The sequence below is a fragment of the Balaenoptera musculus genome, chromosome 19, assembly GCF_009873245.2.
Source record: "Balaenoptera musculus isolate JJ_BM4_2016_0621 chromosome 19, mBalMus1.pri.v3, whole genome shotgun sequence".
NCBI classification, from domain to species: domain Eukaryota; kingdom Metazoa; phylum Chordata; class Mammalia; order Artiodactyla; family Balaenopteridae; genus Balaenoptera; species Balaenoptera musculus.
The window spans coordinates 41,679,053-41,694,313 of NC_045803.1; the positions used below are offsets into that span (position 1 = coordinate 41,679,053).

The 15,261-nt window shown below is 40.7% G+C and overlaps 1 protein-coding gene across 5 annotated transcripts in view; it reads left to right on the plus strand.

Annotated features, from left to right (window-relative positions):
• CTCF (CCCTC-binding factor) overlaps positions 1-15,261 on the plus strand; it is a 49,496-nt gene that overhangs the window by 26,989 nt on the left and 7,246 nt on the right. For 4 of the 5 annotated variants that reach the window (XM_036834975.1, XM_036834973.1, XM_036834972.1 and 1 more), the window contains 6 exons: positions 2,508-3,297; positions 3,647-3,817; positions 6,541-6,674; positions 10,147-10,267; positions 10,855-11,004; positions 14,783-14,943. In XM_036834975.1, the coding sequence (XP_036690870.1) occupies positions 2,517-3,297; positions 3,647-3,817; positions 6,541-6,674; positions 10,147-10,267; positions 10,855-11,004; positions 14,783-14,943 (1,518 nt within the window). In that variant the 5' untranslated portion in view covers positions 2,508-2,516. The remainder of the gene's footprint in view (positions 1-2,507; positions 3,298-3,646; positions 3,818-6,540; positions 6,675-10,146; positions 10,268-10,854; positions 11,005-14,782; positions 14,944-15,261) is intronic. The other variant, XM_036834976.1, reaches the window with a different exon arrangement.

The following is a 15,261-nucleotide window of genomic DNA, read 5'->3' on the forward strand; positions in this document are numbered from 1 at the left end:
GCATGTGGGATCTTCCCAGACCAGGGCACGAACCCGTGTCCCCTGCATTGGCAGGCAGATTCTCAACCACTGCGCCACCAGGGAAGCCCGAGTATAGTCTTAATATTTTGTCATTCAAGACCGTCCAATCTATGGTCACAACCAGTACATCTTTCTCCTATCTCTTTATACCCTTTCCTCTCTCCTGTGCTTTTTAAATCTTTTATTCTTTAACTCTTTTATTCTTTCTCATAACCAATTCCGTCATATATTTTTTCTACGTAGGGACCCCCTCCCCTGCAAAATTTGTGTGTGTGCACATACCCCATGCTGTCTTTAAATATCCTGCCCATCTTGATCTCACACCTGGTTATGTAGGGTTCTCCAAACCTACCACTTTTGCCTTGAGCTATTGTACCTATTCTGTCTTTTTTGTTAGACAGTAACTCCTAGAATGCAGGACCAGGCCTGCATAGTCTTAGTCTTTGTACTGCTTTACAGGTGGTCCTGACTTAGGGAGCCTTCTCTGACTGCTAGTATGGATAGTGTTAAGGTACCTGAATTGAAGAAACGTGTCTCTAATAGAAGTAGCAAACGCTTTGTTTGAGACGAGGGCAAGAATACAAAACACTTTAAATTTTAATTTTGAATTAACCTTTTATATATTTGTCAGTTTTGTTAAGTCAGATTGTTGATATGAATTAAATAATTGATCAAACTCATTTTATTCTTAGGTATCTGGGTACTCTCAGCACTCACAAGACATAAGAGCCAGAAACTGTGAATCAGAAAAAAACTGATTTTTTTTTTCCTGTTTTCTATTATATATTCAGTTAGCATTTATTGTGTTCTTACCAACCTGGGCATAGTGCTCAAGAGTAAAAACTACTTGTTTTCATGGTCTCTGTCCTCAAGGAACTCATGGTCTTATAGACAAGAGAGATACATGAATGTCAAGTTGATGGTGTGAGACAGGAGGTAGCGGTGTGTGTAGCTACAAGCAGGACCATTGGAGTCTGGATCCAAGTTCTGATTTTGACTCCAAAAAAAACTCTGGTGGCTTGTTTTCTAAGGGAGAATTTAGCTAAAAACAGTGAGGTCCTCTGCCAGATATAAGAAATGTGTAAGATTTAAACCAGTTTTGTGAATAACTCTTTAATATCAAATATCCAGTCAGAGTTGAATCTCATTGTCTTGTGGCTTTTTTTTTTTTTTAATAAATTTATTTCTTTATTTTTGGCCGCGTTGGGTCTTCGTTGCTACGAGCAGGGGCTACTCTTTGTTGTGGTGCGCGGGCTTCTTGTTGCGGAGCGCAGGCTCTAGAGCGTAGGCTCAGTAGTTGTGGCGCACGGGCTTAGTTGCTCCGTTGCATGTGGGATCTTCCCGGACCAGGGCTTGAACCCATGTCCCCTGCATTGGCAGGCGGACTCTTAACCACTGTGCCACCAGGGAAGTCCCTTTTTAAAAAAAAAAAAAAAAAAAGATTTAATTGTATTTATTTTTGGCTGTGTTGGATCTTTTTTTGGCTGTGTGGCTGCGTGTGAGCTTTCTCTAGTTGTGGTGAGCGGGGGCTACTCTTCGTTGTGGTGCGCAGGCTTCTCCTTGCGGTGGCTTCTGTTATGGCTCTAAGCGCATGGGCTTCAGTAGCTGTGGCACACGGGCTCTAGAGCACAGGCTCAGTAGTTGTGGTGCACGGGCTTAGTTGCTCCGCGGCATGTGGGATCTTCCCAGACCAGGGATCAAACCTGTGTCCCCTGCATTGGCAGGTGGATTCTTATGCACTGTGCCACCAGGGAAGTCCTCGTGGCATTTTTTAAAACCATTTGTTGGTTTGAATCAGAATCCAGACAAGATCCATACACTGTGATGCTGTATCTCTTAGGCCTCTTTTGTCTGTATCAGAGTGTCTCAACCTCTGCACTGTTGACATTTGGGGACCAATAATTCTTTGTTGTGGAGGACTGACCTGTGCATAGCAGGATGTTTAGTAACATCTCTGGCCTCTGCCAGAGCATCTACAAGATACTGGTAGCACACCTGCCGCAGTAGTGACAACCAGAAACGTGTCCAGGCCTTGCCAGATGTCTCTTGGAGGCATAGTCACCCCAGGTTGAGAACCACTGATCTGTAGGTTCTCCCTCTACCCTTCCCATTTTTTTTTCTCCTGGTGATTTATTTGCAGAAGAAACTGGGTAGTTATTCCTGCAGTTTCCTTCAGTCTGAATTTCATGAATTTCATCCCTGTAGTGTAATTTAATATCATCTGTCACCAGTTTCCTGTTAATTGGTAGGTGGATCTAGAGGCTTGATTCGTTTCAGATTTTTTTGTTTTGTTTGACAAGACTGCTTCATAGGTGGTATTCCATTCTTCCATCAGGAGGTAAATAATATCTGTTGTGTCTTTTTGTAATATTAACAACCACTGGTGCCTAATTCATTCATCAGGGGTCTTTTTTGTTTAAAATGTACATGTTTTCAATTAGACAAATTTTATTTTATATAATAATCTGTGTTCTCCCTTAATAAAGGAAGGGGAAATGGAAGGTGAGGCGGTTGAATCCATTGTGGAAGAGTCTGAAACTTTCATTAAAGGAAAGGAGAGAAAGACTTACCAGAGACGCCGGGAAGGGGGCCAAGAAGAGGACGCTTGCCACCTACCCCAGAACCAGACTGATGGGGGTGAGGTGGTCCAGGATGTCAATAGCAGTGTACAGATGGTAATGATGGAACAGCTGGATCCTACCCTTCTTCAGATGAAGACTGAAGTAATGGAGGGTGCAGTTGCTCCAGAAGCAGAGGCTGCTGTAGACGATACCCAGATTATAACCTTGCAGGTTGTAAATATGGAGGAACAGCCTATAAACATAGGAGAGCTTCAGCTTGTGCAAGTACCCGTTCCTGTGACTGTACCTGTTGCTACCACTTCAGTAGAAGAACTTCAGGGGGCTTATGAGAATGAAGTGTCTAAAGAGGGCCTTGCAGAAAGTGAACCCATGATATGTCACACCTTACCTTTGCCTGAAGGGTTTCAAGTGGTAAAAGTGGGGGCCAATGGAGAGGTGGAGACGCTAGAGCAAGGGGAACTTCCACCTCAGGAAGATCCTAGTTGGCAAAAAGACCCAGACTATCAACCACCCGCCAAAAAAACAAAGAAAACCAAAAAGAGCAAACTGCGTTACACGGAGGAGGGCAAAGATGTGGATGTGTCTGTGTACGATTTTGAGGAAGAGCAGCAGGAGGGTCTGCTGTCAGAGGTTAACGCAGAGAAAGTGGTTGGTAACATGAAGCCTCCAAAACCAACAAAAATTAAAAAGAAAGGTAAAATGAGTTTATCCATTATACTCTCATAAAACCTTTTTGGGATAAAGCACATAACACAGTGTCTATGCAGGTTATTTTACATTAAATGGATTTATTTTAAAGATTGTGATGTGGGCACCAGTCTTTTTAAGCCAGTCTAAAAGAAGTTTTTCCAGATTGAGTACTTTTTAAGTCCTGAAGAGAAAGAAGTAAATCTATTAGTGGCATGAGATAATTATAACTCAGTGTGACTTAGTTGGCTTTAGTTATAAAAGGCTAATGAAATATATTTGTGGAAGTTTAAGATTAGGATTAATCTTAACACTTTGAAACCCTGCAACAAGTAAGTGTTTTATTTTGCACGTAGGTGTAAAGAAGACATTCCAGTGTGAGCTTTGCAGTTACACATGTCCACGGCGTTCAAATTTGGATCGGCACATGAAAAGTCACACTGATGAGAGACCACACAAGTGCCATCTCTGTGGCAGGGCTTTCAGGACAGTCACCCTTCTGAGGAATCACCTTAACACACACACAGGTGGGTGCTGGTTAAGAATGTTGGGGGCTACAGCATAGCAAAGGTTTAAACTTGGGTTTTAAATATCTGATTCCAGTGGGAATAAGAGTGGGAAGATTTTTTTGTTCTTTCTTATGGTACCCTCTTTGTGATCTTGATTTATTGTAAGCAGATGGACTTAGTTATAGGCAAATGTAAAGAAAGTTTAGTGGAAAATAATCTAAATTTTATAAGGATGGTGATTCAGAAAAAGATTTTCTCTGGTAGTTAACCTGTAATATTTCCCAAAGGTATCACCACTGTGTTGCTAAGGTTTTAACAACAATGACAAAAACTAACTCCCCCTAAATTCCCAGGCAGTAATTGCCAGGCACTATGAGGAAGAACATTAGAAATAGAAGTGAAATCCTATCTTTGTAAAAACTATGGTTTCTGGTTGTTTTACCTCAAAGAAGATAATTCATAATCCCAGAATGGAAAATTTAAGTCACCATTCCAGCAATTCAAACATTTATTCATTCATGGTTCACACATACTTAATACTCTAATATTAGCTTCATGTTGGCTGTGGTCAGGTTCTGGGGTCACTAAAGAGGAGAGACTATGGGCTAAAGCTCTCTTTAGACTCTCTTCTGGGCTCTTTATACTTTCGGTGTTGGCATTTGGCTGCAAGTGCTAATAGAAACTTCTTTCACCTAGTTCTTCATGCAGAATAGCTTTCCTCTATCCAGATTCTCCACCTCGTTTTATATGATGATTCTTGTTTTTTATTTGATGTGCTGGTTGTCTGATGAATGTGATCAAGTAGGGATTGGCCAATGAGCAGTACGCTGTGCATTAGTATATTTGCTAATGTGACTTGGTCATTTTTCACCAACTACCTAGTTTCTACCCAGACACTTGATAATAATATGTTTTATTTGGTAGTTTGAAATCCTAGGGAAAGGGCATATGACTAGATGAAAGCAGCTGGCCCCATTATAGGACTTGCCAGAACGGGAGTGCCTTGATGTGGGCACTGCATGTCATGGTCTAGTCCTCAGCTTTGAAAATAAGAAATTCAGTCTATCTGGTTATTCAGGAATGATTTGGCAGGACTAATTCATACTAACCAAACCCTCAAGAGTCAGATTCATATCAGAAAATCAGTTTATGCCGAGGAATATACCTTTTTATTTTCTAGATGCAGTCGTATTGCATTCTAGGGGGCGCCCTTGCCTGTGTCAGGATGCTGTAGCAATTGAAGGGTGACTTGGTGAGCCATGGACCTTGAACAGAGGGACATAGGCAGTCATGTGGGTCAACCCGATGAAAACTTCTGTCCCACAGCGGTGTCCACTTCTTTCCTAATTGCCATGCTTATGTCTACCAGAGGCAAGCCTCTTTCTCTCCCCTAAATAATACTAGGTAAACATTGGAAATTCTTTGTTTTCAACTTACCTCGTCCTAATAGAAATGGATGTTGCTTTCCTTCTCTTGTTAGTCGTTGTTTTACTTAACCTATTTGTACCACCAGACTATACATTTTTCATAGATAAGAACTCTATCCTTCACTCTTAATCCTCAGTGGTACTAAAGAAGCAAATTGAGCAAATGAACATTCTTTGGAATTTTCTAGTTACTATCATATCCAATCACATTTCCCTCTCCAGTATTTTCTCAATCTCTGGGAGAATCATTTCTGCAGATGGCTGGACCCATTCATTACATTATGGTTCTTCTTAATTCCATTCTCAAAAGTAGCCTTCCTTTGATTTTGGTGTTTGAGATTACCTTGCTGTTCACCCCTTACCCACAGCCCACAATTACAGATAGTCCCTAGTTTCTAAATAATAACCTATGAAGGTAGCACTGTGTTCTACTGTCAGCTTTATCTCCTCATTATCATTATTACCTGGGCATGATCTTTTCAGTGCAGTGTTCAGAATATAAAGTGGCTAGAGAAGATCTACTAAAGTAATGTTATGTTATGGGGCTACTATGGGAAGACATATTAAAAACGGTAAGATTATCTCAGTGAGAGAAGAAACAAAACAAGAAATATAGAGGGTATATTATTAGTTCATAAAAATATTTAAATATTCCATGATTTGACTTTCAGATCACAGAATATTAGATATTGATGTTTGAAAATGATCTGTTTAAATCACATAACATAAAAGGCAATATTACTTTATAAAGCCTTTGATAAATCTCTAGAATACCTTATCAAACCAAATTTATATAGAAAACATGTTATTATATTTGTATTTTTTTTAAAGAAAAAGTGGGTCAATATGGACAGCCCAATGGCCCTATATGTATAATCATAATAACAGTAAGATTTGATATGCAAAAGGATCTTGAGTCAAATAACTATTAATTCTGTGGCCTGTACTTGATAAAAATTGAGGTTTAAAGATGTATATTTTTTAGAAGGGTTGAAACAGAATGGTGTTTCTATTAACCTTTAATCCATAGTGACCAGAATATTCACAAAATAGGGATAAAAAATGTTTTGTATTCAAAGGCAGCATACTCAAATGGATAATTAAGAGAAACTAAATGTTTGGCATGTGTTTCTAATATTTTGGGGTTAGTGTTGTCAAGTCAGCTGGGCTCACCCGTAGCTTTTGGAGCTACTCTCAGGGAGGGTTGATGAGATGACCAGGGTCCAACCTCATGTAGCAGTTGTGTCACACATTGAACTCTGTAATTAACTGTGCCCTTGATCTTGTCTTTCTGTTATACCCTCCTTTCTCTAGGTACTCGTCCTCACAAGTGCCCAGACTGCGACATGGCCTTTGTGACTAGTGGAGAATTGGTGCGGCATCGTCGTTACAAACACACCCATGAGAAGCCATTTAAGTGTTCCATGTGCGATTACGCCAGTGTAGAAGTGAGTATTCAGCTCCTTGTTGGTTCCTCTCTGAAGAAGATCATGATTCCAGTATGAACTGTCCTCATACTGACTTAATACAAGATAGAAAATCTTGCTAGATTACTGCACTCCCACTCTCCCTCCCCACCACCAAAAAAAAAAAAAACTGTAATGAGTGTGAAAGGTTTTCCCATTAAAAAAAGAGCAGTAACGGGACTTCCCTGGTGGCGTGGTGGATAAGGCTCAGCGCTCCCAGTGCAGGGGACCCAGGTTCGATCCCTGATCAGGGAACTAGATCCCACATGCATGCCGCAACTAAGACCTGCAACCAAAAACAAAAACAAAAACAAAAAGGAGCAGTAGGGACTTCCCTGGTGGCACAGTGGTTAAGAACCTGCCTACCAATGCAGGGGACACAGGTTCGAGCCCTGGTTCAGGAAGACCCCACCACAACCCCACATGCCTCGGAGCAACTATGCCCATGCACCACAACTACTGAGCCTGCGCTTTAGAGCCCACACGCCACAACTATTGAAGCCTGCGAACTCTAGAGCCCACGTGCTGCAACTACTGAGCCCGTGTGCTGCAACTACTGAAGCCTGCGCATGTAGAGCCCGTGCTCTGCAATAAGAGAAGCCACCGCAATGAGAAGCCTGCGCACCACAACGAAGAGTAGCCGCCGCTTGCCACAATTAGAGAAAGCCCACGTGCAGCAACGAAGACCCAGCGCAGCCAAAATATAATTAATTAATTTTTAAAAAATCATCTAAAAAAAAAGCACTAATCCACATATCATTACAGGCAAGTTCTACCAAACTTCAAAGAAATGAGTAACTATACCAAGAGCACTTCAAAATGGAAGATTTTAGGGACTTCCCTAGTGCTCCAGTGGCTAAGATTCTGCGCTCCCAGTGCAGGGGGGCCCGGGCTCCATCCCTAGTGAGGGAACTAGATCCCACATGCCTCAACTAAAAGATCCCGCATGCTGCAACTAAAAGATCCTTCGTGCCACAATGAAGGTCCTATGTGCCGCACTAAGATCCTACGTGCTGCAACTAAGGCCCAGCAGCTAGCTAGCTAACTAGCTTGGTTGGTTGGTTGGTTGGGGTGTGTGTGTGTGTGTGTGTGTGGGTGTGTGTGTGTGGGTGTGTGTGTGTGTGTGTGTGTGTGTGTGTGTGTGTGTGTGTGTGTGTGTGTGTCCTTTATTATTTGAGGCTACCCTGTTACCAAAACTGGATAAGCATACTTCCAAAAAGAAAACTGTTTCTGTTTCTCACAGAAAAGCCAAAATTCTAAGTGAATTAACAAACCAAATTTGGTAATAGATTTTAAAATAAGTGATTACTAAATAGAATGTATCTAAAATGCAAGAATAATTCAGCATTAGGATATTATTGGTGTGTACTACACTGAGAGATTAAAGAAAAACCATATCATTTCTATAGATTATTGAAAAATCATAAAATTTAATACTTATTACTGTTTAGAGTTCTAGCAAGTCAAGAGTAGAAAAAAATATCTTTAGGGACTTCCCTGGTGGCACAGTGGTTAAGAATCTGCCTGCCAATGCAGGGATCACCGGTTCAGGCCCTGGTCCGGGGAGATCCCACATGCCATGGAGCAGCTAAGGCCGCACACTGCAACAAAGAGCAGCCCCCGCTCGCTGCAACTAGAGAAAGCCCACGCAGCAACGAAGACCCAATGCAGCCAAAAAAAAAAAAAAAGAAAGAAAAAAATTTATTATAAGGAGTATATACTGGAAACCTATGGTAAACCCAGCCTAATTAACTCTGAAACACTGGAAGTATTCCCATTAAACTTTGGAACAAGATTTCCATTCCTACTGTTACCATTTCAACATTGTATTGGAAATCCTAGCTAATAGTATAAAATAATAAATGAATTATAAATGGAAAGACAAAACTGTCATGTCTTACAGGCATATTTGCTTACATAGAAAATTCAAGAGTATTGGCTGAAAAACCTAAAGCAGTAAGAGTTCATTTGGGTGGTCAGATCCAAGATAAATACAAAAGAATCAGTGACTTATTTTATACAATATCAATAGTAGGAAACAGGTTCAAACCCTAACAGCAATAAAATGACCTAGGGATAAACTGAACAGCAAAAACATCTGATACCTACCTGTAAGAAGAAAACGTCTCAAAATTTTCCAAAGGACATAAATAAATACACATTTCAGGTTGATTCTAAATTTCGACTGGAAGAGTAAATATGAATGACTAAGAAAATTTTGAAAAACGAGTGAGGGGCTTGGGCTTCCCTGGTGGCTCAGTGGTTAAGAATCCGCCTGCCAATGCAGGGGACACGGGTTTGAGCCCTGGTCCGGGGAGATCCCACATGCCATGGAGCAACTAAGCCCACGCGCCACAACTACTGAGCCTGCGCTCTGGAGCCTGTGAGCCACAACTACTGAGCCCACGTGCCGCAACTACTGAAGCCTGCGTGCATAGAGCCCGTGCTCCACAAGACAAGCCACCGCAATGAGAGGTCTGCACACCGCAACGAAGAGTAGCCCCCACTCGCCCCAACTAGAGAAAGCCCGCACGCAGCAATGAAGACCCAACGCAGCCATAAATAAATTAATAAATTTTAAAAAACAAGAAAAAGAATGAGGGGCTTGTGCTATCGGCTGTTTGAAAACTATATGGTAAATGAAGACAGTGTGATATTGGAGCAGGAATAAACAAATAGTTTGTTGAAAAAGAATAGATCCCTGTGTATATAGGAATTTAATATATGATAAATAGGCAAGTTTTGGAAAGAGAATTATTCAGTAATGCTGTTGGGACCATTCTTTAGCCTTACAGTGTGTGGAATTTTACTATATAGCACTTAGAAGTACAGGGAGATTTTAATGTAAAAATTGGAACACTTTTTTAAATTTTCAAAGGAAACATTAGTGTTCAAAACACTTCTTAGAGTCAAGTTTGAAAGTCACTGTTTTGTTGGAAAGGTACTTAATAAAAGATGAAAAGCATAAGTCCATAGTGAGGAAGGTGAGAGGCCCCTGGCGCCTGGCCTCTCAGAGAAGTGCTGATGATAGGAAGAGAGACTTAAGGGAATTAAAATGCATTTATTAACTTGGATTCAAAATTTGTTAGAAAATTGATCCATAAATAAGCATGGATTATTTTAAAACTATTATGGAAAATTTCAAACATATATAGAAGTAGATAGACTAGTATAATACACCCCCATGTACCTATATCCCAGCCTAACAGGTAATAATAGCCCATCTTGACTCATCTATGCCCCTATCCATTTTACCCTCTTCCCTTGGATTATGATAGGGATTTGAGAGGCAACAGTTACAAATAATGAGGAGGAAGAAATACTATCTTTTAGACTTCTTCTGTATTATGAACTGCAGTGTCCAAAAAATAAGCTTTTGTGCCTGACCCACAGTATTCATGTCACAGTCTATGTTAACAAAAGTTTAAGAGGTTCGGTTGCTTTTGTGTTTCAGGTCAGCAAATTAAAACGTCACATTCGCTCTCACACTGGAGAGCGTCCTTTCCAGTGCAGCTTATGCAGTTATGCCAGCAGGGACACATACAAGCTGAAAAGGCACATGAGAACCCATTCAGGTAGGACTTCTCCCTTCCTCGTATTAATGAACCACTTTTTAGTGGATCCTGTGGGACCCTGTGAACCACCACATGCCCCTATTAGTTACACAAATGGAAGCTGGCATGAGAGTAGTATATAATTGACAAATGCTTCTCTGGCATATCTTTGGAATTCATTGCTCTGAATATACATTGGAGAATGGAAAGTTTTCACTGTTAGAAGTCTGGGTAGGTTACGTAAGTAACCCAACTCGTCAGTTTTCCAAAGTACTCTCTTTTCCTAAAAAGAAAATCTTGCAGGTCCTCCTGTCATCCCGTCTGCTTTCCCCCAAAGGTAAGTACTGCTGTAGGAACTACTCTTACTAAAATGTGAAGGACTCCGTGGCAGAGCTGGGCAAAGCAGAGGTGGTGGCCATAGTTTGGGACTTCTTTTCCATCTCTAAAGATAAGCATGAGCCAGGCAGTGGGCCTGAGCCTCATCCTTCCTAAATTAAGAGCTGTAGATTCTCTGTGGATTAGCACATCTGCCACCTGGATTACCCTCCAATTATATGATAGTATTCAGTTATTTCATCTAAGTTGTTCATTTTGTATTTCCTTTTAAGGGGAAAAACCTTATGAATGTTATATTTGTCATGCACGGTTTACCCAAAGTGGTACCATGAAGATGCACATTTTACAGAAGCACACAGAAAATGTGGCCAAATTTCACTGTCCCCACTGTGACACTGTCATAGCCCGAAAAAGTGATTTGGGTAAGTAAATTAACTAGTGGCAAATGAAAAATATATTTTGACAAATCTGTGAAAATAATGGAGATCACAAATTAACTTCTTCCTTCATGTAAGTTTTGTGAATGTGAATGGCCTGCTGTTTAATAAAAGTCAGTGCTTAGATGCTAGTGATACTTTCTTCTCTCTTCTTTCTCTTACTGAAGCTAAGCTACAAGATTCTTTCCTGATTATAGCTCATCTATAAATTAATGGCAGCTGTAATGAGAGAAAACAGTATAATTAAAGCCCCCAAATAGGGAAGTGACATAGTATGGTTCGAACTAAGGTCAGTTCACTTCAGGTTTTTTTCACAATATTTGTACTTCCTCTAGGTAATGGGACTGTTTTATTGGTTTGGTGATAGCTATATTTCTGTGTGTAATTAAGCTAGAGTTTATATAGAGGCAGAGTTTGGTGGTAGAAATTTTAGTATGACCCATATTCTTTTTTTTTTTTAATAAATTTATTTATTTATTTACCTATTTATTCATTTATTTATGGCTGCGTTGCGTCTTCGTTGCTGCGTGCAGGCTTTTTCTAGTTGCAGCGAGCAGGGGCTACTCTTTGTTGTGGTGTGTGGGCTCCTAATTGCAGTGGCCTCTCTTGTTGCGGAGCACAGGCTCTAGGCATGCGGGCTTCAGTAGTTGTGGCATGCAGACTCAGTAGTTGTGGCTTGTGGGCTCTAGAGCACAGGCTCAGTAGTTGTGGCTCGTGGGCTTAGTTGCTCTGCGGCATGTGGGATCTTCCCGGACCAGGGCTCGAACCATGTCCCCTGCATTGGCATGCATGCAGATTCTTAACCACTGCACCACCAGGGAAGTCCCATACTATGACCCATATTCTTAAAGATAAGGTCACCTGGATTTATCCCTTTGTTTTTATTATTTAAAAGAGGTAAAAATATTGCCCCAGTCTGTTCTCTGTCCAAAATGCATTGCTCCCTGAATAATAATAATAATATAAACTTAGGTAAATTGTACTTTACAGGTTGTCTTTTACTTTTGTTTTACTTCTTTACTCATTTGATCTTCACAACTACCATATGAAGTCATCAAGGTATATTCTAGCTTTATAGATGATGAACAGGTGTCTTGACCAAAGCTACACAACACAGCTTATGAGTGGCAAAGCTGGACTTGAATCCTCTCGAACCCTCTAGAGCTGTTTCTCACACAGTGGAGTACATAAGTACCCAGGTCATATCAGGAGCATACTGAGCCACAGCATAAACTTGGCCTGTCTTTCTGCAGCATTGGTTATACTCAGAAGGTTTTGAGTAAAGTTATACAACTGAGCTGGCGTCTTAAAAAACATTTTTACATTAATATGACTATATTGAACAAACTGTAGACTGACTAACGTTTTTAAGATGAAACTGTGAGCTTGAAGTAGAGGACTTTGGGCTCCACATAAGATCCAGTGGGTCATGTGTTCATCCTACTCTGCTCTTGAAAGGACTTTGTTAGAAAAACTTAAGAGGTACTGTCCTCAGGTAAATGAAAGAGTTTTACTGTTCTCACCGTATAGAAACTAAAACCTAAACCAGTAATATCTCATGGCAGTGTGTGAGCTGTTAGGCCACTGTTTGAATTATTCAAAAATTTTTTTAAGTTATTCACTTTCATGATGCAAATAAAAACCTTGAGTGTTTTATACTTGCATGATACCTCTTAGACCCTGCATAACGAGCTCTTTATGAGGCACTTAATTGCCTAGGAGCTGTCAAATAATAGTTATCTCCCAAAACTATTCCCAAACAAGTTTGTGTTCCCCAAAGCTGGTCTGATTTCACACTAATATCCAATAATTAAGATTCATCACTTTGGGACACAGGAAAGCATGGAGAATCTTGACAGACCTACCAGAGTCAAGATTCACCTTCAAATACTTACTGCTCTAAGTCTTTTTTTTTTTTTTTTAACTGATGTATAAGAATAATTCCTACCTTACAGAATCATTATTGTAAGTATTTAATAAGAATGTATGAAAGAAAATCTTTAACTATTAAGTCTCTATCTGAGGACCAGAAGGGGAAAGTTGAGGCCTAAAAATTATTTGGAATAATATATGTGTGTATAAAAGGCCTTCATATAGTGAACATGTGTAGAGAGTTAAAAGTGAGCCATTCCTTTCCCTTATCTTACTTCCATTCCCCAGAATAGGCCCTCTTTAAGTGTGATGTGATATTACCTTGTTTGAGCAGATTGGTAGCACCATAAATTCATGATCCCAAATGCAGCTGGGCTCCTGAGTAATCCAGCTGTTTGTCCTCATCAGTTGTGCTCCCATTCTCCTCAGTGAGTTTGTCCATGCATTCATTCATTCCACAAATGTTTGGGTGCCTGCGATGTGGGAGGTTCCAAGACAGAGTAGGATAAATCATTGTTAACTTTCTTTAAACCTCTAATCTTCCTTCCCTTTTCTCTTTGCCTCCCTGGTCTCAGCATGTAACCTCTTTTCCTACTTTACAAAAAAATAAAGGCAACAGATTGAAACTTCACATTTCCTGTTATCATATGTGTAAACCTACCTGCATTCATCCTCTTTCCCCATCTGCTACTAGAGAGTTTGTGTCACTCTTCTTGTCTGTGGCCTGTCCCTTTGCCCTGATCCCACTCTCCTGTGTTCTTGGCAGCCTTTATGTGGTCAGGTATCGCATCTTTACCTTCGTTTTCATGTTCTCACTCCTTAATCTTTCGCCTCAACTCTAAACGTGCTTACATCTCTCTTGTCTTTTTTAAAAAAAAAGTCTTTCCCTTCTAGGTTTAACTCTTATTTCCTTCCTAGCCAATGCTCATGAGTTATATCCGTCACAGTCCTCTCTTCCTCAGCTTCTAGTTTCCTTCCCATCTGGCTTATACCCACCACTCTATAAAGTGACTCTGACTAAGATCACCAATGACCCCACATTGCAGAATGTAGGGAACGTTCAACTCCCCATCTGCCTTGATCTCTTAGCATCATTCTTCATAGCCGGCTGCACCGTCCTCCTTAAAACACTGTCTTCCTTTGGCTTTCATGGCACTACATCCTGTTGGTTTTCTTCTGATTTCTCTGACTGATTCTTCTCAACCTTCTCTTGTTTTAATCCTTTTTCCTCTCACTGGCCTTAACTGTTAGGTTTCTTAAGGCATGACCCATACTCTTTTTCTTTCTTTGCCTTAGTGATTTCATCAGTTCTCTTGGTCTCACTCAAATCCTACTCCAAATCTGTCCTTTGATTTAGACTTATGTAACCACCTATTCCTTGCCATCCCTATCCCTACTTGATATTGTTGACATTTCAACTTCAACATGTCCAAAACTGAAGGTCTAAAACCCCTTTACCCCCTCGACCCAAAGATAAACACAGCTTGGGCTTCAGCCCTGTCCCACTATTCGTTGTCTCAGTAAATGGCCCCACCATCTGCTCAGTTTTCCAAGCCAGAAACCTGGATGTCATTCCTGATACCCACCTTTCTCTTCCTCACTCTCTGGCCAGTCACTCAATCCTGTAGATTCAACTTCTTAGGTCTCTCATCAGTTCTTCTCCTTCCCTCCGTACCCACTGCCATCTCCTTTATCCAAACCACCACCTTCTTTCACCTCTCCAGTTTCAACGTCTCCACTAGTCTCCCCACGTCTGTTACTCCTTTTATTCGCTTTCTGTATAGCAGCCAGAGTAATTATTTTAAGAAGCAGAAAGAAATGTATTCTTAACTCTTTGAAATGCTTGTTTGTGTTTTCACAAGATGGACTGCGCTTTGTATTTTGCTTTCAGGTGTCCACTTGCGAAAGCAGCATTCCTACATTGAGCAGGGCAAGAAATGCCGATACTGCGATGCTGTATTTCATGAGCGCTATGCCCTCATCCAGCACCAGAAGTCACACAAGAACGAGAAGCGCTTTAAGTGTGATCAGTGTGATTACGCTTGCAGACAGGTAGAGCCCTTCATAGTTAGAAAACGGTTGATGTCCCATTAGTGTTAGGTTTTATCAGAGGGTTTTTATATACCTTGTATGGTGACTATTTTTAAGGATAATATTTTCAAACTGTGGTTTGTGAGATTGTCACCAAAGGTCCTGCTTCTCGATTGTATCATGTCTGGTTCCAACTGACAGTTTTATTCAGTCACACCTTCCCCCACCCTCCACCCCCTCCAGGCAGACTGCTAGCTTTTCTCAAAAGCATGGGAAGTAAGTCCAGGACTTGAGAGAAGGGCAAAATCTGGTCCTGGGGCCTGATGCTTGGGAGTGATG